The sequence below is a fragment of the Passer domesticus genome, chromosome 7, assembly GCF_036417665.1.
Source record: "Passer domesticus isolate bPasDom1 chromosome 7, bPasDom1.hap1, whole genome shotgun sequence".
NCBI classification, from domain to species: domain Eukaryota; kingdom Metazoa; phylum Chordata; class Aves; order Passeriformes; family Passeridae; genus Passer; species Passer domesticus.
Genome location: NC_087480.1, coordinates 6,306,735 through 6,333,222, shown reverse-complemented (window position 1 = coordinate 6,333,222; position 26,488 = coordinate 6,306,735). Strand labels below are relative to the sequence as shown.

The window sequence follows — 26,488 nt, the reverse complement described above, 5'->3', positions numbered from 1 at the left end:
CACGGCCACACTGCTAGAGAGCTGGCACTGATATTTTGTCTGCACCCGCCCTGGCTCTCCCCATCATGTGGTTATAGGAACTCCAACTCCCATTGCGAAGTGCAGGAACTCCTGAGGATTCAACTCAGGTGCTCTTGAAGAGCAATAATGTCTCCCTGTTTGCCCCTGCTCCACTATGCTTGGCAACTGCCATCACTCTTCCCAGCCCAGGCAAACCCGCTGTCCCTGCTGTCCCTGAGGCTGGTTCCCCTTCCTCAGGATGTGACCTGCCTGTGGGTCAGCTCAGTTCCTCATCTCATTTCGCATCCTCTCGGGCCTGGCACAGGCCCCTTTCCTGCAGGACATTCCAGCGGTGAGTACTCACTTGCACCCTGACCAATGCCACATCCACACGCCCAGGCTGTGTGATGCAGGCTGTCACTCACCCATCCCTTTTGTTCCTCAAGTTTCCCGTCTCAAGGCATTAGTAGCATGAAACTCATTAGTGCTCATCCCAACTGGAAATGCCTGCAAAACCTGAGGGACTGCAACTGCCGGATAGCATGGAAAAACTTCACTGGGTCAGGCTGAAGGATGCAGAATTAGACCAGTGGGGGAAAACTGGTCATCGTGATCCTGTGCAGAGGCATGAGGTGCCCTGTGCCAAGGAATCAGGTCCATGGCAGGTGTTTGCCATCAGCTGTGTGCACACAGTGCCCAGAAACGCTTAGGGACAGTCCCTGAGCACACACTGTGCTTGGCAGCAGTGCTGAGACAGCGATGGAGATGGCTGGCAGAGCAGTGGGAGCTTGGTTATGCTTTGGGGCTGACAAAAACCAGGTTCTTGCCATTACTGACAATGGCAGGCCCTGCAGTTTTCTTTTTCAGCCGGGTCGCAGCAGAAAGCTGTGGCTGACAGAGCAATATCGAGGGCCACAGCAGGGCTGTCAGGAAGGCAATTCCCACACAAGGAATTCTTTGGCGCTGCAGCTTTCCGCAGTAACTGAGCGAGACTCCTGGCTCTGACTGCCAATGAGCCTCCGGACCCGTCAGCCGGCTCGGCCTTTATTTGCAGTGTTTTTACACGGATTTTAAAAATAAAACCCTCTGCCCCGCCTGAAAGTCGTCCTTGTCCCTTTCTGACCAGCAGCCCTCTCCCTGGAGAGGCCGCGAGCCCAGGAGCGCCAAGAATGTTCCCACGCAGCTTCCACGGCGCCACCCGCCGCGGACCGCGGGGCTCTGCCGGCCGCCAGCCCCGCGGGGGCGCGGGCTGCTCCGGGCGCTCCCGGCGGCCGCAGCGAGGGACCGGGGTCGGGCTGTACCGGGGCTGGAGTGGGGCAGGCCCGGGGCTGGACTAGGACCGGGCTCGGGGCTGCACCGGGGCCGGACCCGGGGCTGGAGCCGAGGAGGGCCCGGGGCCGGAGCCCGGCCGGGCGGGCAGCGGCGCGGCAGCGACACCTGACGGCCGCGGGCGGCAGCGCGGATGGCGGGGCCGCTCCGCCTCAGCGCCAACTCGGCAGGGCCCCTCCGCAGCCCCGGCCCCTCCTCAGCCCCGGCCCCTCCGCAGCCCCGGCCCCTCCGCAGCCCCGGCCCCTCCTCAGCCCCGGGCCCCTCCGCAGCCCCGGGCCCCTCCGCAGCCCCGGCCCCTCCGCAGCCCCGGGCCCCTCCGCAGCCCCGGCCCCTCCGCAGCTCCGGGCCCTGCCCTGAGCAAGAGCCGCTCTGTGCTGGGGGGAGCCCGGCTCACTCTGGTCCCGAGAGGCGGCTCAGCGAGGCCGGGGTAGCCCAGTCTCCCCTGCAATCTCCTGAGACAGCGCTGCTCTCCCCGGTGTGCCGGTGACCTTAGGAGAGTCTCTCCCCCTGTCTCTCCCCCGATCCTTGCACCAGTCACGCTAAATTTGAGTTTGCATGTACTAAAAAGTTTTAAATCCTTAATATAACACATACCTCTGATATACAGCAGAACAGTTTTTAAACGACACTTGTCTTTGTGGCCTGCCCAAATCCCAGCCGAGGCTATCCCTACAGGACAGGTCCCTGCCCAGCCTGCCCATCGGGCTGGGAATTTACCTGCTCAGAAAAGTGGTCCTGCCTCGAGTTACCCTGTCTGCTCCAGGTTTAAGTCTCAACATTCACATTTGCTCAGCCTTTGACAGAAAGCCACGAGAAGGGCTGTGTCCCTGCCAGCCCTTCTGACCAGCCCTGCAGGCAGATGGATGGCCTGACTCCTTGCCTGTGGGCATTTCAGTGGGTAATCAGAGCTCTAACACTAACACCTCACTCAGGCCATGTGCTCTGATGGGCAATTTCTTGTCTTTCTTGGTGCCAAGTGTAAATTCACTGTCTGGATAAGGCTGGGGTGCTGCTTAAAATAGACCTTATATGCCTTGTTGGATTTGTGCAATGTTCCATAAGCTGCTTTGGAAAGAGACATTTGTGTCTGCATTTGAACTTTTCAGTCTGAGCATTGTTAAAGCTCATTCATATCCTGGGATAAGATTAAACCATCAGGGTCAATAAAACCTCTTTCCTTCCATGTACTTCCATGCTCTTGTCTGAAGGGATCTCTGATTCACACCTGACTGAGTAAAGGATGTGAAGCAACTCAGCTGCTTTGGGAAGGGGGAGAAATGCCCAATGCTACAGGCTGGCCTTTCAGCCTGCATCGCTGCTCTAGGCTGTCACATGAGGCACTGCAGAGGGAAGAGGTGTGCTGGTAGAATTTCACCGGAGTGGAACACACCCTGGAATGTCTCAAAAGCTCCAATACAAGAGGGAAGATGTGATGGAAATAGATAATGGGTGTTGGAGAGAGTCTGGTCTGTTTGATGTGTCTATCCCAGTTCAGCTATAGTGTGAAGGCATATGACTTAATGAATAATTATGACTTAAGAGTCCAAAAGAAAAGAAAAGGCTGTCCAAATTATGAGGGCTGTGGCCTTCTCTCAAAGTACAGTTTTCCTCTTAGGAAGGGTGAGAAGCCTTGCAGCAGTCAAGGCAATGCTTATGAAAATCAGGGTTCCCACTTTTGCAAACTTCTTGGCAGTTGTACCAAGCCACAAAATTCTGTTTTGGCTTTTCTTGTGCCACTCTGAAGAGGTCTGATGAAGCAGGTCATCCTGCTATGACAGATGTTTTTTCACAATGTCTGTGAACATCGTCTGTGTCCCAAATGGGGAGGTTTGATGTAATGATTGCGAGGTGGCCCAGCAGCATGATACCTCACGTAGAGAGAGACAGAGATGTGCTGTACAGAAACCCCTTTCTGTTCTGTTATGATGGTCTTTGGGAAGCACTTCATTGCCACAGAGAACGGTGGCTGATGTAAACCCAACTGTCACTGTTGGGCAACACAGCAGGCGAGCTGTGAGGCAGAGCCCCGCGGTCACGCACTTCCCTTTGACAGTGACTCTGCAAGCAGAGGCAGCGGTGTTGAAATGCCCTCTGTGTTCTAAAAGGGGGGTGAGAGATAACTGCACATCTGCCTCATACCAAAAGCCCAGAGTGAAGGGTCTGACAGTGGTCAGTGCTCGAGGGACATCTCTGTGACACTGCAGCAGTTGCCTGTGGAGTGCAGGACTGATAAACACATCAACTTGGTGTTTAGGTGTTCCTGGTATGTTGGTTCCATGCTGTTCCTGCAGTCAGTTCTGAGGCTTAACCGAAGAGCAGAACATCTGCCCGGGGTCAGACTCGGGGCTGGCTGACCCAGCACTCTATCACTTGGGGCTCACCAGCAGCAGATGCTAAAGGAAGAATGGAAAGACTGGGCAGCTGGTATCTCTCTAGCTGCAGTCCTGGTTTCCAGTTATCTGTGACTTAGGAGCCTTTAGAAGTGGTATCTCCAAACATGGAAGGCCTGATGTGGTTTTCTTTCCTGACTGCCAATTGTTTTTGCCAGCACTGGCCCCTTGAGCAATGGGAGGGCAGTCTGGGAGCACCACTGCAGAGCTGCTTTTCCTGTTGTATTCCCATGTGGGAGAGAGCCTGGCATGGCACAGAGACTGTAGCTGCAGAGCAGGACCGTGCACGTTCACCTCAGGCCTTTGCCTGCCATGCCTTGTAGCCATCACCAGTGCTTTGTACCCAGGATATTCATTTGGTAGAATCTCCAGAAAGTGGCAGCAAAGAAACTTGACTGATGTGTGGTTTCTGAAAGTAATATGCAGAGAAAAACAAATTGAGTTACTGCATGTTCAGTGATGAGTGTCAGAAGCACAGTTGCTCTCTGCCTTCATTGTCTGTGAAAAAGAATTGGCACAATCCTGTCTTTGACAACTTAAATGCTTGTTAATTTTTTTATTAAAAAACCCCAATACATATATGAATCCACTGTCTTTTTAAAATTCTAGGGTTGGATTCTGTTCTCAGAAGTAACTGTATTGATACCAGCAGTGAATAAAGCAGCTCCATAGCTCATGATTTCTTTAAGAGATAAAGTCTATCAATCTTTCAGACCTAGAGTAAGACTTTACTCTTTGTCTAGCCATGTAATAAGATTACTGCAAGAAAAAAAGATAGTCCTTTGATGGAGCAAATATGGAAAATGTAGCTTTATTTTCAATAATGCATTAGAATTAAGGAAATCAAGGAATTAAGGTGGTTGCAATACAACTTTATTTTGAAGCAAAATCTCTAGACAAGGTTACTTAGCACCTATGAACAGAGAACTAGTCTCAGCTGAACAGGTATTCCAGACCTGGGGAAAAAAAGGAAGTCTGGTTTTCTTCCACTCATATAAAAAACCAAGTGTACTCATTAAAATTAAATAAGAATGAACTGAAGCTACTTGAATTTACTTGACCTCTGGCTGGTGTTATTTTGCTGCTTCTTTAGGAGTAAATGTCAACACTACTACTGTTCCCTGAATGCTATTCTTAACAGTGTATGAGGTACAGGATGTCTTCTGGGTCATTCAGTAGCTGTGACAGTTAGTGGGGTTTTTTTATCTCTCACTGTCCATCTGAAAACCAGCTTTGAACCTCTTGGTTGGTGTCTGCTTTTTTTTTTTTTTTTCTCTCTCTGTCTCTCTTTCTCATTTTTCCACCCCTTAACCAGAGACCTAAAACAAATGTGCCGAACACATAATCAGCCATGAACAGAAATATCCGCTGTTTGCTGGAGCCCAGCCTCTGACTCTTGTTGCTGTGAACCTGCCAGAAAAGAGGGAGGAAGGGAGGATGGCACTGACAGCAAAACTTGGAGATCCACATGATGTGTTGATTTGTTTTTCTTTCTGAATGAGATGAAGAATGGAAATGGGAACAAGATGTTCACACAACTCAAAGCTCAGGCTGGCCACTGAGTCAGGGTTCAGTTAAGTGAGTTTTGCTGACAAGATGTGGCAGTTGAGAAGTCTTGTTCCTAGAGGCAGGCTGGTGCTGAGGATGAAATGTCTCTAACCTTGTTGTCTGAAGAGATCTCTGCCCAGATGTAGGGATTCAAGACCTCCCAAGTGAGTTTCTCCATCATGGAATCGTTGTTATATTTTCCTGCACCACTGCAAGTTATTTTAGTGCCTGGAGCTAAGCTGTCGTAATCAGCCATCTTCTGGAGGAAAGAAACTTTGGAAACACTCACCCCATCTTGCTCCCTGGAGAATCCAGCACCACAAGTGCTTCCAGAGGCACAGGGAAGTGCTCCAGTGGCATCTCAGGGCTGCTCCTGGTCTCCCCTTTCCTCCACACCTCACTCACATGGTCGCTATGGCCGCTCACATAAACACCCTTCTTTTCACCCTTTCCCCCATGTGCATTCATGCTGGGCCCTCACTGGGCCTCACAGCTTCTCCCAAGCAGCACCTGTAATGCTGGGAAGTGTCAAAGCTCACCCACATCTGGACAAACTGAAAAGGGGGGGTGTTATAGCTGGCTGGTGGAAAGGTCACTGCTGGCTTTGTTGGAGCTGATTGCTGGAGGGGTCACTCCTGGTTTTGTTAGACCCTGGGTCATGAACACCTCACTGCAGGGCAAGGCAGTGCCTGCTGTTGTCACAGATAGCTCAGGAGAAAGTCTGGTAGCAACTGGCTCTCTGAGATTTGGTCTGAAAGCTCTCCAAGAACTAAGGATGAAGGAAAACAATTTGAACAGTTAGCCAATGCAGGAGTAAATAATAGTATTCTTCACCTAGGAGGAGAAACTTCAGAAGAGTGATTTGGTATTTTTGTATTTGATGTATGAATAATTTGTCTTTCTATCCCTTCATATCATGGCTTCAAAAGTGATAGACTTAGTTCTGTGTGCTGTGAAGGCTTGCTGACCAAGGGCCAGATTCTGCAATCACCTAGCCTTGGCTAAGTCACTTTGGATCACAGAAACATAGAAAGTTAAGGGTTGGAAGGAATCCTAAAGATCATCTAGTCCCAACTCCCCCTGCCACCTTGCCCTAAACCACCTTGCTCAAGGCCTTATCCAGCCTGGCCTTGAGCTGTGACAGGGTTGGGCCTTTCACAACTTCCCTGGGCAATTTGTTCCAGTATCTCCCCAGGTTTACAGTAAATAATTTCTTCCCAATATCCAGCCTAAATTTCCTCTCTTTCAGTATGCACCCATTACTCCTTGTCCTGTCACTACAGTTCCTGATGAAGAATCCCTCTCCAGCTTCCAGTATCTGTAAGTCCTTCAAATACTGAAGTTGCTAAAAGGTCTTCACAACCCTTCTCTTCTCCAGGCTGAACAGCCTCAACTCTTTTCCCTGTCTTTGTTGGCGAGGTGCTCCAGTCCTCTGATCAACTTTGTGGATTTGCTCTGCACTTGCTCCAAGAGTTCCATGTCCTTTTTTGTTTTGTTTGTGTGTGGATTGATCTGCACAGAGCAGCATAGCTATTAAATGAGTCCCAGTTTTTCTATGTCCAGTACAAACCTGCTAATCCTTCATGTCCTACTTTATGGCAGGTAAAAGTACAAGAATTTGAAACTGCAGTGGGAGAGAATTTGCTGCATGCTAATCAAATGGATGCACTTTTTTTCAAGTGATTTTCCAAGAAAATTTGGGAAGCAGTATGCAGAAGCCTCTGAAACATTATTTGATGGCAGTCTGTGATGCCCACAGCTTCTCTTCCTTTCTTCCTCTTCCCAGAGCAAGCTACAGAGCTGTGTGCACTGCAAGTGCACTGAAAACAGTCCCCCTTCATTGGGAAATGCCGAGTGTGATTTCAAGGCTGTTGCACAGAGCAGGGCAGTGTGGTGACATCTGCAAAGTATAGAGGAAATCAGCTTCCCTGAAAGCCTTCCACCTTGGATGTTACTGTAGGCCCACAGGACTGGGCTGGAGTCAGGGACAGGCAAAGCTGTGTCCTCGCTGGGGAAAGATGCTTGATCTCCCACTGCCCCAGCTGATGAGTCTCAGGTTTCTGGTGGATGTTGGCTAGAAAGCCTTCATGGACTGAAGCTCATGCTGGCTTGCATAAAGAAAACTACATAGACTGCATGAACAGCCCTACTCCTTGCAGCCAGTTAAAACCAAAGTAAACACAGATCAAAACCACCCAGACCTGTCCATTCCTCTTTTGCTGTATATTTTAAAACACAGGCAAATGAAAGAGGAACTGGACAGTAACTGTATTCCTCATTATCTGACTTTTCCTCAGGCACAGGGAATGGGTTTGGCTGTTGGCAGGCTGGCTGGTCTTACTGTGTCTGCACAGAGTCTCAGAGTAGCTCATGCATGCTCCCAGGGGGCTCAGTTACTCGGAGGCATAAATAAGTGCTTTCCAGATTAGGGGTTTGGTCAGAGCTGCAGAAACATAAAGTCTGTGGTTGCAGTCCTGGCACGCTGATAATGTAACTGAAAGCTGCTGGACTAGGTCAGGCCCCAGACACCAGCACTGGGGGGTGTCTGTGGGGTTTGGTTGAAGAGCCAGACAGCAGTGGGGAGGTAAAACTGGAAAAGAAGGGCTGCAGCTGAATGCTGGGGGTGGGAAAACCAATCCTACAGGAGAATATCCCTCAATTGTCCATCACACCATCAGGCCTAGCTGATGGCAAACATGCCTGGGATGGTGCAGACATAGAACAATACATAATGTGTATCATACTGGCATAAAAAGATGAGGAATGCCTCTAAAATTCCTGCGTTTCCTTGAAGTCATTTTGGTCTTGTGTGGCCAGCCTGTGCTGCTGGTCTCTGTCCCCACAGCTGTGCTGGCCAGCTGGGGTTCTGGCCAGGCTAGATGACAACAGCACTGATTCTAGGTGCCACCTGAGACTGCCTCATACTGAGGGTGGTACAGGGAGGGACAGGAGAGGAGAAACTCTGGGACTTGCTTTGGTTACAATCTGAACTATCCACTGGTGTTTACTTTTCTGTGCAGGCATTGTGGATGCTCCAGAGACCGGGACAGGGACCTCAGTGGACACCAGAGGGTGTGGAGGGACCAGCAGGGGCACAGAGGCAGGGCCAGCTCCTTGGTCGGGTGCTGGAACTGAGAAAGCAAATCCTGTCTGCTCGTGTGAGTGCGAGGGAACAGAAGAGCTGAGGCATGGCCATGAGTTCAAAAGCGAGGTGAGCCTTGCGGGGCAGCTTTTGGAATAAAACCTCCTGCAATGGCTGGAGCCCTGAGAACAAAACTCTGCTTCCCTGCACCTCACTCAGACTCCTCAGGGTAAGAGATGCACTCCTGGGCGTGAGATGTGTCCCAAACCCTTCTGGCTGTTTGTGCCTTCACAGCCTCCTGCATGGCTCCTCAGCAGCCAGGGCAGCAGAGCCTGACCACTGTGAGATGGAGGTGGCCGGACTGGGGACAATCATTGTGACAAGCAGGTGTCCTGCCCTGTGCTGCCGGTGGCTGTGTCTGCAGGCCCTGTGTGCCCGGCCCCTGAGGGGTCACACAGGGCCTGCACTGGGCACAGGCCGAGGCACTCGCCCTCACCCCGCTCGTGAGCCTCGTGCAGGATGGGGAGAGCTGCTTTCACAACCTGGATGTGTTGTCACTCACATCCAGACATTTCCTGTTATCTAACCTCAGCCTTATCTTCCCCATTCGCGGCTTCCTCTTGAAGGAGGAGCAGCCCCTTCAAAACCGAGCTGTGTGCCCGGGCTGAGCCCCCACGGCGCTCCCACACGACCCTCGCCGCGCTGCCGGCCCGGCCTGCCGCGGCTCCGGACGGCCCCACCATGGTAGGTGCCAGGTGCCCGTCCTGCCCGTGGAAGGGGGGCTGGGGACGGGGAGGATGTGTCCTTTGGGGTTCATCCCAAAGGCCTGTGGGTGTTGGGACACAGAAAGGTGTGGGGTGTCGCTGTTCCTGGCAGTGAGGAAAGCCGTCCTCCCACCCCGTGTTACACCTGGAACTTTGAGGGGTCTTAATCCTGCTTGGGTTTGGGCTGCTTCCCTTCGGTGCTGGGGCTGTGTCTAAGCCAGAGGGGCTTTTTGGTGGCTTCTTTCAGGGATGAGGGAGCATTCGGCTGGGTGTGCTTGGGGAGGGCAGGCTCAGGGATGGAATGCCACTGCTCCCAGCCAGGGAGCACTGTACCCTGGCTCCTTGATGAAGATAAATTATGATTAGCAGTGATCTGTAGCCCTACTCAGCAGCAGGGTACATGTGTACGTGCTCCCTCAGCTCACAGACACACACATGCTGCCTGTGAGCTGCTGGCAGTGGGAGATTTTGATCTAAATTAGTCATAGATGAGGCAGCTCACAATGAGAGGGGAGGGTGTGGGATGGAGGACGGTCTAACCAGGGAGAAGCCCTGTCCCAGCCATGTGCAAGTGTGGTATTCAGCTCCATTTCTCACTGTCCCCATGGTTTCAGTAGAGCAGATGAAGGTTTACTGCACTTAGCCTCTTCCCCTCTTTGGCTGTCTGGGATGGGGACAGAGTCCAATGTGCACAGACAGGGGCTGTGGGGCTCAGGGCAGTGTGGGGGCTGTGGGAGCATGTGAGGGTGACCTGAAGGTAATGGGGGCATTATCAAGCCCTTCCTGGGGGCTTTGAAGTGAACCAGCGTTTATCTGGCAAAGCTCCTTGCAGTTTCCACTGCAGGGCTGGGGGCATAGGAAGGTCATATATGGAGCAGGACAGCATCCAGTGGAAGACTGCTATGAGCAAAGCCTTATTTGTCTCTGTTAATGACAAAGGCTTCCAGCTCCTAGGAGAAGCACAAGCCAAGGTTTCAGCTGGCCAGGGGTGCAGCAGACCCTGTTGCCACAGATCTCTGGGGACTCTTGCTTTCAATTCAGGCTGTGATTTGTGTTTCACCAAGGGGAGAACAGAGGTGACCTTGATTCCAGTTCAAATCCTGCAAAATAAATGCATGCCTTGAATGGCTGCAGCCTGCATCCCAGGGCTCTGCTACTCAGCATGTGAAAACCACACAGCCACACTTCCATGCACGCTGATATTAGGTTTAGAGTTGAATCTATCCAATAATCTTACTTTTCATTTATTTTCATGACAAGTTGCAGAACAGTCTGACAGCCCTGTAAAAATACCTGAGCGATGATGTGCAGCCCAGAGGGGACTTTTTGTGAATTTGGTAAGGGACTGACTTAAGAAGGCAGGAAAAAAAATTCTTTCTGTTTGGCCTTCAGAGTATGCAGTAGATTACCCAGTTTTATAACACTGAGCTTTTACTTGGGAATACCCACTTCAGCTTGAAACCAGAAGCTCTGACAATGACAAATCCATTCACATCAGATATGATCTCTGTGGGTAGAGTTTCAAGTTCCATTCCCATCTGCTGATAGAATTATCTCCATTGTGTCCCCACCCCTTATCTGTCCCTCACAGCAACATTTTAAGTGGCTGTTTTTCCCCTCAGAAAGCCACAATGGGGGATTATTTTAAGCTTCAATTGCAGAAGCAGTGCTGCCTTGTTCTCTTCTTCCCCCTCCAGGGCCAGATCTGCCCCTGTTAGACATCAGCACTGAAGCTGAAGGCAATATGGTCACTGGTAACTGTGGAAGAGCCTGCTTAGTCTTTCTCTAGTGGCTTCCCCCATTTTGGTATAGCTTAGAGACCTTTGGGGATCACAGGTTCACACATACTCCAGAAGGCTGATCTTAAATCAGCTCACTGACATAGTTTTCTTATCTTCATGAAGTGCATATGCTGATTTTATCCATTGCCACATAGTTTTATCTGCCATGGCTGAACTGCATTTGGAATGAGGAGGCAGAGCACAGAACTGGTCACTATCTACATTGCACCCAAGGCGAAGGTGGAGACAGGGGAATGCCAGAATTGCAAAGCCTGGTAGTGACTCAGTCTAGAAACTGATTTTACCTTTAAACTGCAGCTGTCTTCTTGCTCTTAAGTCTTACTCCACTCTATTCTGGTTTTGGAGAACATGTATTTGCTATGCTTTCACCTGAAAAAACCTTTTCCTTTCCAGGTATGTTTCTATATGTGTTATTAGATGGAATCCTATGATAATCTGTGTAAAACAGTCACAGAAGTTAGAGGCAGAAATGGTTGATGAACTGCCCACTGTATGATATTGTTAATATACTTAATCTAATTCTACTTTAGTGTCTTTAATGGTCGACCTTAAAAATATAATTACAAACATTTCAGTCTTTATTTTGATACTAAAAATAGCATAACTACTTTCTCACAAACTGGTGATGCTGGTCATGTGAAATTAAAATCTGTGGACTGGTAAGGAAGCTAAAACACCATGCTAAAAACTCAGCTATATCTGGACATGTCCACAAAGAGAATGAATGACATAAACAGTGTTGTGCCAAATGGGTGTGTGACTTAAGAGCCAGTATTATGGATTTTCCTGGCAGAGTTGTACAGTATCAGAATTTCAAATCTGTTTCTAGACTGATTTTCTAAACAGTCAACATCTGAGAAGGACACAGAACAGAGTAATACTGTGCAATATATTCTCTTGTGTATGTTTTGTTATTTAGTTTTCTTTAGGTGCATTTCTGCATTTCCTGCACACTCTTGTTAAAAGAACAAGGGAATAACAGTATATTTTGTATTTGTGCAAGAAGTGTGTGTGAATATGATGTTCACTCTTAAAGTCTGGATTATGCCAGCATTTGGAGGTGGAAAGCTCCACTTATTGCAGGAAAGGCTTTCTGTGTTTGCTAGAAATTAAGCAGAAGGGGGTTAGTTTGTCAACGGAAGAGAAAGTTTCACTTCATTTCTGAAGAAATTCGTTGTTTCCCTATGTGGAGCTTGATTTTTTTTTCAGCATCATAATCTTTACAGTAGTCTGCCCAAACAGAGGAGCCTCCAACAGAGTCAGTGATGAACCCCTATGTGTATGCCCAGAGTTGTACTTCTTTTTCTGACTTTTGAATTAATAGAGTGGATATTTTCCTCAGCAGAAGGCAGTGTCTGCTGGTGTGGTTCTCTCTCATCCCAAAAAGAATGCAGGAGGGGGAGATATTGGAGGATAAATGATTCTTTTTGCTAACTGGAAAAAGCCTGTGAAGTTAACAACAGCTGCTGTGCTTCTTTTCCCTCTGTGTGCCCAGGCTGGCATCCGGCGAGGCCGCTGTGACCCCGGGAGCTGCAGTGTGGCACTGCGTGTATTTGACAAGCTGAGTCCGACACTCAGTGTGCAGAGTGTCAGTTTGTCAAATACCCCAAGTGAGGCACTGCTGAGCAACGCGACGCCGAGGGTGCAGCCCTTTCCTCCTGCTCTGGCAGGAGCCTTCCTCTCCAGAAACCCACCGAGGTACTGAGCAGCCCATCCCATTGCTCCAGAACACCTGACGGATCCTGTGCTGCCAGGTTTCCCTTCCACCCCGGTTTTGGAAGTATCTGTTGGGGTACCCCTCCCAGCAGTAAATCAGAGCAGAAGTGGTGCTGGTGCAACTTCTCTGCACTGTGAAGACAGGGAATTGTGCCCTAGGTCCTTCCTTGTTGTTTGCATCCAAATACAATGCTGTTCTCTTACACAGCATTAACTAGCCAGCTGTAAATGAAGCTCAGTTAACAAGGATCCCTGCAACTATAATCACAACATCATGGCTAAAGGCAGCATTATCCATAATAAAGAATCTTGCCTTTGCACATGTAATAATCTTTCTTATATGGAGTACAAACTAATGAGGCTGCTCATTAACTTCCCTCTGACCCATTGGCCTGTGAAAAATGCATGTTTGCTCAATCTGTTTTAAATCAGTCCATGGAGTCCACAGCCCCTCCTGGGAATCCTGCAGTTTGGAGAACACTTCTTGTCTTTGCGTGGTTATTCACAGTCAGCACTTGAAGCAATGTTGCCTATTCTGCTATTTAATGAAAGTAATTCCCTCTAAATCATCCCACTTGAAGATGTAATGATTGCTAAGTGTTTTCAGTAACTGACTTGTAGCATCTCAGATATGTCATGGTAGGGGAACAACAGGGGCACCATCCAGCCCAATTTGACAAATCAAACTCTTTGAAAGCATTTGACATGGAAAACTCAAAAATAAAAAAAAAAATCCCAAGATTCTACTGACTAGTTTTAGGACAGTACCACCAGCAAATTTTGCAATATTTGAGAGTATTAATAAACTTGAATACTAAGTTTTTGGGCTTTTTGTTGCAACTATTTCTTAGTAAATATTTCAAAGAAGCTGGAGTTTGTACTAAGCTGGAACCCATGAATATATGTAATTGCCTAAGCAAATTGTGTTCTGCTTTTTGACTAGCTTGTGCACTTCTGGACAAACATGGTCCACAAGTGGCCAGCAATGGCCCTACTCCTTATGGCTGACACTCCCATGGTTTCTCTCAAGCACCTCCTCATGACTCACAGACACGGCCCTGACCTTTATCACTGAGGTCAGCTTCAAAAGAGAGCAAGGTCTGTGACTTCAGGCTGTGCTTTGTCCCCGGTGGATCCTCCATGAAGCACACAGCCGTGTCAGCCCCAAGCCCTGCTGTCACTCAAACCTCGAGGTTTCAACAGACCCAACCTCCTTTGCACCACAGATGGCCAAAGGTTTGTTTATGCCTTTCATTCTTGTTTTCTCATGCATTTCCAATTTTTGCTTCCAGTAGTTTGCTCTCTGCTTTTTAGATAACTCTCCCCTTCAGCTCCCATATCCTTCCAGATGACGGTTGAAGGGAAAGAAAGTAAACTCTTTCTCTTACAAGAACATCAAATTACAGTGGTACAAATTTCTCTGGGATTTCATCTCCCACCTCCCTGCTCTGAAGTATGGTACAAACCCAGCAGCTGTAAAAGCCAACAGGTCCCCTCCATGGGACAGGCACTGCAAGGGGAACTGCGAGTCTCATGACACTGTGCTGGCCACTTGAGATAGTGTGTTTTTGGGAGGCAGTGTCCTTTCAGGGCAGAAGCTGAACTTTTCCTTCCGTTCTGGAGCAGAGCTCAGCAGAAGAGCACAGTGCAAGGAAAGGAGAAGTTTTCTGGTTTCAGAAGAAAAATGTTCTGTTGCCAACTGGTTTTACTAGAAACATGAAAAACATGCTAAAAGCAAAATAAAGAAATAATAACACACTTGTTACCCAGGGAAAAACAACTCAGCACTGGAGACAGGCTTCTAATGTTTGCACTCTTCTGCTACTTGTGACCTAAGTCCTGTTGCTGCCCTAACTAGAGGAGTGACAACATGGAGTACATGGGGGCTGGTCCATCTGCTCCCCCTTTCTTAACTCCTGTTGCCTTCTTCCTCTTCAAGGCTTCATGTCTTCTGAGGAAGGTGTCCAGACCTTGTCAGAGCAGATCAGTGGTGGGAGGAATCACAAGATGGAAAAACCATGGTGTTACGTAGTCAACGAGTGAACCTAGAGCTCAGAGCTTTTAACAGCAGGAAAATTTGCACAAAATACCAAGCTAATTGAAAATTAATGAGGATTATTTTGGGTTGGGGGGGTGAGGAAGGAGAGTGCCATGTTACATGTTTTGGGCCTAGATTTGCTGAGGTAAGGATGGGGAAGCTGAGAAATTTTCAGTTCCCTTCCCACCCAGTACTGACCTTGCACCACATGCTACTGCCCTGTGTGAGCATGGCTGCAGCTCTCCATTCCCCTCAACTCCTTTGTTCTGCACCACCCCTGGAACTGCTGATGCCAGCAGCTTCTGCAGCATGGGGTCTCCAGGACTGGCTGCCATGGGTCCCACAGGGACAGACTGGATCCAGACTTTGCCTCCCTGGAGCACAGCCTGACAGCCAGCACAGCCCTCCCTGCATGGCTGTCACTGTGCTTGTGAAGCCCTCACAATATAGGCAGGAGATTTTTTTTTCTCTGATCTTTCCCATCTCACACCCTGCAATTCAGAGCTGTAAAGATAAAAATGTGGCTCTACACAGCACTTAGGCCACAAACAGCAAAGTGACCCTGCTGACTCAAAAAGAGATGATTCATGGCAGCAGAGACGAGCCTTGTGGGCAAAGTCAGGGCCAAGCAGGAGGGTGTGTGTGACTTGAGGTCAGCTGCTTCCCCATGCTTTCCTTGCTGCACCCACTGATATAAAAAAGCCAGTAATTCTTACTAATTTGGTTTGCTAAAGCCAGGAGGCATTCCTCCTCCCTGCCAAGTCCCTGGGGGACGAAGGGATGCTGGCTGGAGGCACAGAGAGGACAGAACTGACAGCAGCACTGCAGTACAGGCAAGATGCAAACAATTAACAGGGACAAGGCAAATCAGGCTGCTGAGTGACAGTGTACTGTAGGGAATGCACTGCAGCTGAAGGCAGGAATTGCAGCCACATTGCACAACAGGTCAGCATTAGTAATCACACAGATTGGCTTACATCCCCCAGAGTAAATTGGTGTCAGCCTGTTGTATTCAGAGAGGTCCCTTAATCATTATCCAAATGCCTCAAATTTCCCTCTATTTTATCATGCCTCTGGCCCCCAAACTGTAAAAAATGCCAGCATTTCCTTCAACATCTGTTCTTGTTTTCCATGAGAAAACCAGTGGGTGACAGTTCAGAGACTCATTCCCTCTATTTCTGAGCACTGAGCTCCAGTCTGATAGGAAAAATGGCATTCCTGGGACAGCAATCTCCCCTCTGTTGTCCCCTTACCATGCTGTAACAAAAAAAAAAAAAAAAAAGAAGAAATACTCAAGCACAAGGAGGATGTACAACCAGTATTTGCTGAACTGCAAAAGCCATAGGATATCCATTGCCAGCACAATCCTGGTTCCTTGCAGCCTGGGATGTCTTAACAGGAACACACAATGGAGAGTATCCCTTGCTAGTGTTACTGACTGGCACATTGCACCAACTACTCCTGGATTTACAGGCTAAATAATTTCATGTTCTCACTCCTTCAGATCCTCTCTTCCTGCCCTGGGTCTTTCAGGTTGCTCAGAAACAACTTGCTCTATAGAATGGGTAGACAAACACTTGGCTGGGGTTTTTTGCTCCCCCAGGCAGGTCTGCCAAAGACCAAAAGGTTATGCAGCTCCTCTGGGTTAAAGCAAGCAGTGAGAGCAGAACAGAGGGACAACAGGAGGAAGAGTTTCCCTCTGCTGAGTTCACTATTCAGTACCTGCAGCTCTGCATGGCTGCTGATGTGGAAAAGCTAGTACTAAATTCCTTCTGTTTCATACTGAGATTCCATTGCAGTCACAAGGTTCTCATACTCAGGGCTTTTCCTGTCTTTCATGGTGGTCTTTTCAGTGCTGGAGCACGTTTCCTCCTGCAGGCACTTAGCAGGGACTTCCACCTCAGGGTGCAGCAGGGCGACATCTGCAGTTCTGCGGCTGGGACAGAGAGACACGAGTGAGAGGGATGACTAAAGCAGATGGCACTTCATTTACATCTTAGAGACAAGATCTACCACGTAATCTGTGACCAGCAAAATTCATACTATCCTAGTGAGGGCCTGGGGGGCTCTGAAAGACACTAGAATGTGATGTTAAAAGAATTACACAAAAAGAAGCACTGGTTAATACTGGTACTGTAAACTCTGATGGCATTATCATGTTATACTCTAAACTTACCAGCAGACAGTCCAGCCTTTGGAAAATAAATACCAGGAATAATTGGGAAAAATTGCTACAGATGGCTATGGTGTGTCTCTGAGTAGGAAAGCAGTATGAAGGTGCTAAGGATTGAGATGAGGACAGGGCAGAAGACATGTTTATATAATCATATGCTAATAGGAACTCTGCAAATTAATACTTGGCCAAGCACTAAGACATATTTCTTATAGAGAAAGGCAAGTGTAGAGGGAACTTAAAGGAAGAGCTGAAAATTTCTGTCCTTTGCTTTGCTAAATAATGGCAAGAATTTCCCACAGAGAACAGGTTTCCCATGGCATATGACAGACACAGCATAGCACCCATAGTATCTTTCTGTTTTTCTACCATAATAAAGAACAGTCTGGCTATCTCCTGTGACCACATGTTAAGTCCTCATGTTGCTAACTAAACTGCCAAGGTGTTCAGATCCTGCCCATGTAAGGAAAATAAATCTTTGCTTTTCACGGAGCAAAGAGGCTTTTTAGCAGCAGATACCAGTACAGTGCCCTCAGTCTTAATGTCCCAAGGAGAAAATTGCACTCACAAAGCAACTTCATAGAGAGGTTCTGGGGAAAAAAAAAAAAAGAAAAAAAGAAAAATAAAAGGATGTAAGATAAGCGTCACAGAACAAAACCCAACTTCCAGGTGCTCCCACATTTAGGGAATAACCCTCCCACAGGCTTCTCTCTGGAAGGGATCAGCCGGGGATGGGAGCGATGGGGATGGGAGCGTCCCTCCCGCCTTTCACCTCCGACCGGGCCCTTCACCGCCCACCCGTCCCCTCCTCCCGGGGCAGTCCCCGGCGCCCGGCCCGGCCGGGTTTGTCGCTGCTCACCGTCCTTCCTCCGCCGCCGCCAGCAGCCCAGCGCCGCCGCCAGCAGCGCGCCCAGCGCGGCGCCGCCCAGCGCGGCCGGCAGCCCGTAGAGCAGCGGGGAACCTGCGGGGGACAGCGCTGTCACCGCGGCCGGGGGACAGTCCGGAGCCACCAGTCCCCCGCTGCTTTGGACGGCCTTTAAATTCTAACCGAGAAGCGGCCGAGGCCACTTGGGGGTGCAGCCACTCGCCGGCCGTCACAGAGTGCCGGGATGGTTTAGTTGGGAAGGGATCTTAAAGGGATCATCTCGTTCCACGCCCTGCCGTGGGCAGGGACACCTTCCACCAACCAGCTTGCTCCAAGCGCCGTCTAACCTGGCCTTGGATACTTCCAGGGATGGGGCATCCCTGCGTGAAAACAAGCAGCAAACTTCAGGCTGCAAACACCCCCACCGACAGCCGTGTGGGTGGGAGTCAGGAGAGCAGCTCCTGCCTGGGTAATGTCCCGTATTTGGCGTGCCAGGGTTTGTTCCCTGCAGCCCTATCTGCCACAAGCACAGCAGCCAGATGTGGAGCTGGTCTGGGATGATGTTTGCCACCCTCCCTTGCCAGTGCAAACCTGGTGTTTTCCAGCATGAGACTCCACTCACCTGTGCCTGTGAAAGGCCCCACTGGAGCAGTATCCATCCTGGAGACCCGTGTCGTTGGGACTGGATCTGTATCCATCCTGGACACCCGTGTCGTTGGGACTGGATCTGTCAGTGGAGAATGGTGGATGCATTGCAGCCCCACTGGGCATCAGGAAAATGGGGCCTGCTCTGCCAGCCTAGATCACCTAGATCTGCCACCTAGATCCACCTAGATCACCTGTTATCCTGTGTGTGTCTTGCCAGCAGGCCTGGGGCAGCATTTGGCACTCATGTCCCCCTCCCTGTCCTTTGCCCACAGGTTCCTGGCAGCCCTGGCTGATATAAGGCATCATGCCTGGCTACAGCATGGCCTGGGAATGCTTTGGTTTACCCTGCTGGCATTTCCCTAGATTTCCAGAGGACATCTTCACTCTGTTTCTCCCATGGTGACTCTCTGGCTTTGCCATCACCTTCACCATAAACTTCCTGAGGTGTGCCAGGTCTCTTGCCCCAGGCGACCTCCTTCTGAAGCTCTGCAGCCTCTCAACAGTTCTGGTCCCAGAGGGAAACAGAAAACATTTTCTTGTCCCCTCCCATGATCAGGCACATTGCAAAGTAGGGGTGCCAGCCTTTGGTGTTGCCTCTCTGGGTAGCAATCAAGACACCATTCATACTCAGCATAGGTGTCTGGTCTGGCTGTGGAAGAGCAAACTCCCTGTCTTGGTCTTCTCCTGCCACAGAGGTGAATGACCCTGGCCTGGGCACTCACCTGTCACTGAGTGCTCCATGTCACTACTGTCTTCCTGACCTGTGGTTGAGTGGTGTCCCCCCGTGGTTCCCACATTCCTCTGCAAGGCCACGGTTGTTGTGGGCACATCTGCAAGGTGAGGGGATGGAGAGGCTCACACAGGGCTTTGCCCACCATGGTGATGCTGCTGTGGTACAGAATTGCCCACAGGCGGGAGCAGGAGGAAGCAGCCCCCTCCCAGCTGACAGGAGGGGGATGCAGTGCCAGCAGCGAGCCCTGTTCCTGTGCTGCCCCCTCCAAGGGGTGACTGCTGGGAAAGCAGCACAGGGCTTCAGCCACAGCGCCGTGCCTGGGGCTCACAGCTCTGCCTCTTTCACAGGCCACTGCCAGGTGCGTGTGCCTGGCTCTGCCAGCAGGGGCTTCACAGCTGTGCTGATCCAGGCACCAGCCACGGAGAGCTGCAAGTTTCCCACCAGGCACCCATCATGGAATCATTTGGATGGAAAAACTCTGAAGCCATTGAGTGCAACCTGTCACACAGTGTCCTGCAGAGCCTGGAGGGGTCAGAGCCTGGAATGAAGTGCAGTGTGTCTCCCTGAGACACGCAGCCGGTGCTGGGGAGCAAAGGCCAGTGTGGTTTGTTCTGCCACTGAATTACCACTCACTCGTTCCTGCTTCTCAAAAGAAAGCCCCGACTCCTTGTCTCAACTTGCTGAATTGCAGTGGGCAGCATTACAGAGCCAGGGAGAACTTCAAAAACCCCACAGAGGAATAAATAGAAGAACGTTTGAAGTAGAATTCCTCTTTTACATCAGAAAAGAGCAGTTCCTCAAAGAGGAGGAAATTGAGCAGAGGAAATACAGAAGGACACGGGCTGGAGCCAGCGGGGAGGGCTGTGTCCGAGTGCCGAAGGCGTTTCCTTCTTTGCGGGCAGGGCAGGAGGACGCGCTGCCTTGCCCTGCAGAGGATTTGGCTGCGGGCGCGGCGGCACTCACCTGTCACCGTCAGCTGCACGGCATCGCTGCGCTGCGCGGCGCCGGCCCCAGCCCTGTTGTGCGCCTCGCAGAAGTACGTGCCGCTGTCCGAGGGCCGCAGGCTGCGCCAGGCCAGCTCAGCCCCGCTGCCCAGGGGCTCGGCTCTGCCCGCCGGGCCGGCCCGGAACCAGCGGTAGCTGATGGGAGGGGAGCCGCCGGCCTCGCAGCTCAGCCGGGTGCTGGCCCCGGCCGGCAGCGTCAGCCCCGGCCCCGCCGCTCTGATGATGGGCTTGGTGGCTGCCACTGCAACACAAAGCACAGGGACCCGGGTCACGGAGCCCTGGCTGTGGTGGGGACCGTCCCCCTGCCACAGCAGTTCTCACTCCTGCTGTCGGTGCTTTCCCGGAAAAAAGCAGCTCAGCTTGAGCATCTCCTCCCTGCACAGGCTGAGCTCAGGCAGCCTGTGTGTTAATCCAGATTTCACCAGCTGTGCCACCATTGCCGCTGCCTTTCACACACTCCTGCTCTCTGGGGTGCGTGGCCCCCTTGCAGAAAGAGTTTTTTCTAGCACACATTGAGGATGCTTAGGAAGGGGAGAAGGCAGACTTGGCTCACACTACACCCACCTGCTACAAGAACCATGGAGATATTGGCTGCCTGCACAGAACCAGACCTGGATGTTATCTCAAACATCATGGGTTCAACTGGCCCATCAATAGATCCAGCTTGGGCTGTACTCTAACTCGTTCCCTTCCCCACTTCATTCCTTCACCTCCATGTGTTGAGAAGGTTAACCAACACAGCAAGGGAAGAAGATGCTTCAACCCCCAACCTAGTGTGGTGTGAAAGACTATTCACATCAATGCTGGTCCCCTCTCGCTTCTTTTGGTTTAACCTGGCTGCACAAGAGCTGGACTTTACTGCTGGATTTACCTTTGACAACTTTAACTATAGTGGTCACTTCTCTTGTTGTCAAGCTGTTATCTCTAGACCTCCAGATGATTTGACAAGTGTAGTGTCCACTGTCAGGTATTTCAAGGTTCTGAATGTGGAGTGAGGCATCCCCTGGGCTGTGCTTTGGGACGCTGACTCGGCCTCGGAATTTGGACAGCAAGATGTGGTCACCAGAGTCGTCCCTCCGGAAGATGGTGGAGGTGCTGGAGTCCCGCTCCAGGCTCCAGCTGAGCGTTTGCTGTGTGAAATCTTCTGAAGGCACATAGGTACACGGTACAGTGGTGGATCCCATCCATGTGCCCGTGACCTGGTGGACACTGGACAGATCCAGGAAGGCTGTGGGGAGCAGCAGTGGAAGGGAAGAAATCAGAATGCAGCAGAGGAGGGAAACATCCTCCGGAGAGACGGGACTCACCGGGCAGTAGGTGCCAGCATGTGGCCAGGTCTCAGATGTGCTGTACACCACAGCACTAAGGCAGCCCACGTCATCAAGCATGGGGAAGTGAACATCTGCCTTGACCTCATGGCTATTTTTATTGTGTTTCTCTCTGGGAACTTGCCAATTCTTAATTCTTTCTCGGCACAGACAGTCTCCTTGTGGGCAAGAACATTTAGGGGTATTCCCTGCAGTACTGAACCTGGAATAGGAATGGTGGACCAAAGCCTATCCTTTTGCTTTGGCCTTGGAAAACCTCAGACCTGACACAGATCAGCACCCTGCCAAGCATTCAGGTAGGCACAGGAGAAGAGTGGACAGATTTTCTTCACACATTTTCCCAATTTCTCCAGCTGCCTGCCCATGGATCCCACATGCTCCTCTGGAACGTGCCTCTTGTAAGTAGCAAATCACCTGAATTTCATTTGACTTGGCTCATCTCCCCCCATACCATTTTATTCTTCTCCCTTTCCCCTCCCTGGAAAGACATTGGTTACATTCAGCAGCTTTAGCTCACAAGAAGTTTGTTGAGAGGCAGATCCCAGTAATCTGCAAAGTTGGGGGTTTTTATGAAGAAATGGGGAATGTATTTCAACCCAATTTTCTAAATGTCAGGAGCGATCCTGTGCTTTTATATACAATGTGTAAGAGCACTTTTCTCCTACTTCCAAAACTATCCTCTGCTGCTGCCAGTGTCATACATGCCCTGAGGAAAGGCTATGTTCAGTCAGGGGAATAGGAACTGAAGCCAAGGTCCCAGTCCCAGCTTTCCTGATGCAACCAGAGAGTCACTAGGTAGGAGAGACCAAGGGGAATCAAATGTGCCAGCCCCTGGTCTCACAGCTCTTCTTCTTCCCAGGGCCATGCTAACAGAACAATGAGGATGAGTTATTAAATTTAGAATGCATGTTCCAGCTTCACCAAGACTGTTTTGAGAGCTGGACACCACCAAGGGTCCCAAAAAACTGTATTCTGCTCTTGCCTTGGGGCAGGGAAGCTGACTTGCCCAATACTGCCCCATTTGCTGCACTTTTGAAAGCCCCTCATTGTATCTGATGCCAAAGGAGACTCATGAATTCTCAGGCTCTGTGGTTAATATAATAAGCTAAAGACTTCCTAAATGACTTGTCAATTAAAAAAACCCCAAAAAGATGCTATAATTTGAAAGAATTTTGCTATCTTCTTAGTACTCTGATTTTTTTTCTTATGCATTGAAGCATTTACTCACCATTGCAGCTGATGAAAGTCATCACAAACAGCACTATCCACCCAACTTCTCCCATTCTCCCAGAAGTGCAGGTCTGTCCTCCTTTCCCCAAGAGACTCCCACCCTCCTGGGACCAGACTGCAAGTGAAGAACACTTCCCTTTATTCTGTCCTTTGTCATCTAGGATCCTCTTTCTGAAACATCACGAGTCCATTTCACTGCTGAGTTAGGTGAAGGGTGAAGGAAGGGGAGAGGCTGTATGGATCTTTCCAGTCCCATTCCCTGTCCCCACCCACTTCTCTTGATGCATCCAGGACCCAGCTGCCTTTCTGAGCTGGAAGTGCCCTTTGCCAGGTCGTGTTGAGCATCACAGAGTCTCTCAGGTCACATTTCTGGTGCAATGTGACCTTCCAGTTCACGGGCAAAAGTCATGCTCTGAAAGCGCACGGAGCATGTCAAGGAGGTGTTTGTGTTTGTCAAGGAGGTGACTCTGACTGGCAGCCAAGGGACATTCTGAGTGTACTGTGGGGTATCTTTAAAAGTACTCCCAAGAATTATCTAGGTGTGATACACAGGATTGATCTGTGCTTACTAATTATTACCAGAAGGAGAAGGACTTAGAGAAAGATAAGAAATATGTATAAAAGCAAATCTACTGACCTAGTGAATTCTGTTACAGGGGTTTAATAGTCACTAGAGGAAATTTTTGAGTATTATTCAATAGCCATGCTTTAGCACATGGTTCTAACAGCTGCACCGGGGAAACAGTATCTTTGAGCAGGAGGCAGATGTGTCTGAGGCACAGGGAGCTGTTTTCTGCTGGAGCTGGGAGAGAAAGGTAAATGGGATGGTTTTGCCACAGCCTTGTCCCATCACAACCAATACCTGTCTGCTGGGGCTGAAACATTCACTTGCAGCTGAACCCATCTCTGGAAGTGCTGCTCCATGTCAGTGACAGCTTATTCCCTCTCTGCTAGGGTAATGAGAGCTGGAGATTACCTTAATTTTCCCAGAGTCAGTAAGCTAATGAGAGCTGGGTGGATCTCATTTCAGTCCCAGGTAGAGGCATGCCCACCCGTGGGGCCCTTGCTGACTGTGATTCCCAGTTCCACCCTGCTGATCCCTGTGGTGGAATTTGTCTGGAGCAAAAAGCTAAATATTGTGCTGCAAGTCGTGATGTAAAAAATTAATCCAGGGCTCTGAGAGCCACCACCAGCTGCCATCCTGCTGAGGAAGAGGATGGGGCAGCCACACCCCTTCTTGCAATGCATGTCTATGTCAGACATTGAAACTTCATTTTTGCCGACTTTTCATCTGGACATCTTTGCTGCAGCTGCCAGTGGGGTACCAGTGCACGTGGCCTGGATCCATCTGCCCCTGCTGCCCCTGAGAAGATTTTAGCAATGTTTGAGTCCTCCCTAAAAGCAAGCAAACAAACAAAACAAAAACCTACTTGTTAAAGTTGCTAGCTGTGTCACTCAAAGAGGGAAATGTGTGAACTTTCATAGAGATGATTAAAACCCAACCCTTTCCACACCCTGATCCATGACTGGCAGTAGAGCCTTGTCCCAAACAAACAATCTCCTACACAAAACAGTTTAAGAGAAGCTGAGTTTTGGGGAACACGCCCTGAAAGAAGTTGAGAACCCAAGCTAAAACTGCTGATAGGATTATTTTTTGGACCGGACATGCAAGACTTCCTGAGGCTCTAATTATGCAGGATTTAAAAAAAAAAAAAAAAAAAGGCTATTTAAGTAAAGCAGACATGAATAACTGTAGTTCCCCAAATGCGATGGACACGACATCTTTCTCTCCCTGGACACAGACATGGCTCCCTGACTCACACAGTCAGCCCATTTCTTCCTTACTGAAAGGACTCCTCACAGTTTTGTATCTGAACACGAGAAGAAAAAGCCTTCAGTGTCTCAGACATGTTGGCTAGATACCTGGTTTGTTAAAATGCAGTATTTTATTCCAGTGTCTCTGCTCTGGGTTGAACTTGCTGCTCTCTCAGCAGTGCTGCAGGTGAGGCACTCTGCAGCCTGTGCCCCCAGGTACCCACCTTCCTCCCACACACAGGACAGGACACTCTCTCAAGTGACATTTCTTCAAGTACCACAGCTCAGGCACTCTTTGTTCTGCCATTTCTGCTACTCATCTTTTGGGCTAACTACAGGTGACACAGTAAAGTCCCCATGTCCCCAAACCTGAGCACAGATGGTCACTCAGACCCTGTTCATAGGGACCAGCTTTGCTGAGCTCACATCTCACATTCATCTTCTGACAAAGTTTACCAGTGGCCAGAGAAGTTTGCTACCATTTTTTTTTGGTGATAAATAAGATCCTTAGCATTCAAGGAGGTGAAATTCAGTACCCAGTTATGAGCAAATGACCAAAAAGTAGATAACCTAAGAAGAAAGGTCTTAAAGTACGCCTTTTCAACCATGTGCATTCAAAAAACAAGCAATTTTTACTTGAGACTTTCTTGTTTGGTCCAGCCATAGCTAGCTCATGGATCTGACTCAACAGAGTGTATTTTACTAAGTACTTTTTGGATGTCCCTCAGAAACTGGTAGTGTGGTCTATCCCAGCCATTCACACCACAGTTCTGTCACATCAGATAATCATACAGTCAGTCATCAAAACATAACCTTGTTCCACTTCAAGAAACAGAAATTGGTGTAAATTAGCATTTCCCCTTAAAGCTTGTGTGGCAGAAGAAACATGATGTACAAGTGCTCTCTCTGAAAAATTCACTTCCCTTCCCAGGAATTCCCAGGTCAATGACATTAGCTCTGGGTTGGTATTGGCTTGGCCAAATCCTTGTAAACAGCTCCTGATTCCAAGAAAGTGACCCGTGTGTACGATGTCTTCCAAGTTCTGGTTTCTTTCCTGGTGCTGCAGGTGGGCTGCCACCCCCAGCCATCAGAGCAGTGCAGATGTCCCTTACCTGCAGCCACCACACAGCACTGCTGCTGCTCTCTGGAGTCCCAGCACCATCTGATGCTGGCTTTCTTCAGGCTGCCCAGCTCCTCCTCCCAGTGCTCTGCAGAGCCTGGCTGAGCTCTGGGTTTGGTCAACAAATCTGCTCTGGGCTGATCTGCTGTGATTTCAGCTCATCCTCTGCCACTGCACAGGGTGCACAGCAGCTGCTCCTCTGCCCAGGTACACCCCAGAGCAAGTCAGGACCTGGGCCTTGTCCCCCAGTGCATGCAGACACAAAACACATGGAGGCCACAATTCATGGATTTATTTTCAGTTGAATGAGCTTGCCTTACAACAGCTGTATTTAATATCATCAGCTCCTGGTGCTGGCTGTCCAGCCAGGATAACACTGCTGTTTAACCACATTGGGAGGGCTGCATGGCCTGTGGCTTTGCAGTGCAGCTGGAATTGAGTGATTTTGGGGCAAGCTGTGGGATTCCTTGCAGCCATTTCCATGGGGTTTCAGCAGTGAGAGCTCAGACCCAGTGTGACTGACCACCCTGTCCCTCAGTGGGACACCCTTCATCTCTGCCTTCCCTCAGTTGTCCCAGCTCCTCTGGCTGGAGCTCTGGCCACGTCAGACCCCTCAGATGAAGAGCCCTGCAGCTCATTCCAGGTGGCCACATCCACCCCTTCAGTGGCCACAGCAGTCAGGCTGAGCTCAGATGGATGGGCTGTGCTCCAGCACCTGCCACATTTCCTTCCCACTCCCTCTGACCTCACACATGCAGAACACACACTCACACCTATTTTCTCCACATCTGCAATAAGCTGCATGTACACGTTGGCAGTTTTCTCCATGACAGCACCAGTAGCTGCCATGTATTCCCTTTTCATTCAGAAACCAAGATGTCCCAGCCCTTGGTTTTTAAGTAC

At 49.8% G+C, this 26,488-nt stretch overlaps 1 protein-coding gene and 1 long non-coding RNA gene across 3 annotated transcripts; one reads left to right on the top strand and one right to left on the bottom strand.

Moving 5' to 3' along the window:
- The first annotated feature begins 1,776 nt into the window (after window positions 1-1,776).
- On the top strand, window positions 1,777-13,197 carry LOC135304324 (uncharacterized). The gene is made up of 3 exons (XR_010365737.1): window positions 1,777-2,223; window positions 7,054-8,478; window positions 12,411-13,197. It is a non-coding gene; the product is annotated as an uncharacterized LOC135304324 (long non-coding RNA).
- A 339-nt stretch (window positions 13,198-13,536) lies between these two features.
- LOC135304322 (V-set and immunoglobulin domain-containing protein 4-like) lies at window positions 13,537-22,879 on the bottom strand. Of its 2 annotated transcripts, XM_064426602.1 has the most exons (8): window positions 22,649-22,879; window positions 20,964-21,320; window positions 20,052-20,333; window positions 19,078-19,185; window positions 18,330-18,434; window positions 17,702-17,803; window positions 17,411-17,432; window positions 13,537-16,605 (listed from the first exon to the last, which is right to left on the bottom strand). In XM_064426602.1, exons 1-8 carry the CDS (start codon window positions 22,701-22,703, stop codon window positions 16,431-16,433), a joined length of 1,206 nt encoding a protein of 401 aa, XP_064282672.1. In that variant the 5' UTR covers window positions 22,704-22,879; the 3' UTR covers window positions 13,537-16,430. The 2 variants fall into 2 exon arrangements, with proteins under 2 accessions (XP_064282672.1, XP_064282674.1); XM_064426604.1 differs by lacking the exon at window positions 17,702-17,803.
- Between the last annotated feature and the right edge of the window lie 3,609 nt (window positions 22,880-26,488).

Excerpts from the sequence above, each read along its gene's own strand:
- LOC135304322 (XM_064426602.1), bottom strand. The coding sequence starts at position 22,703 with ATGGGAGAAGTTGGGTGGATAGTGCTGTTTGTGATGACTTTCATCAGC. Across the intron at positions 18,435-19,077 it reads CATGGAGCACTCAGTGACAG|ATCCAGTCCCAACGACACGG; the intron begins GTGAGTGCCCAG and ends CTCCACTGACAG. Across the intron at positions 17,804-18,329 it reads GGGGCCTTTCACAGGCACAG|GTTCCCCGCTGCTCTACGGG; the intron begins GTGAGTGGAGTC and ends TGTCCCCCGCAG.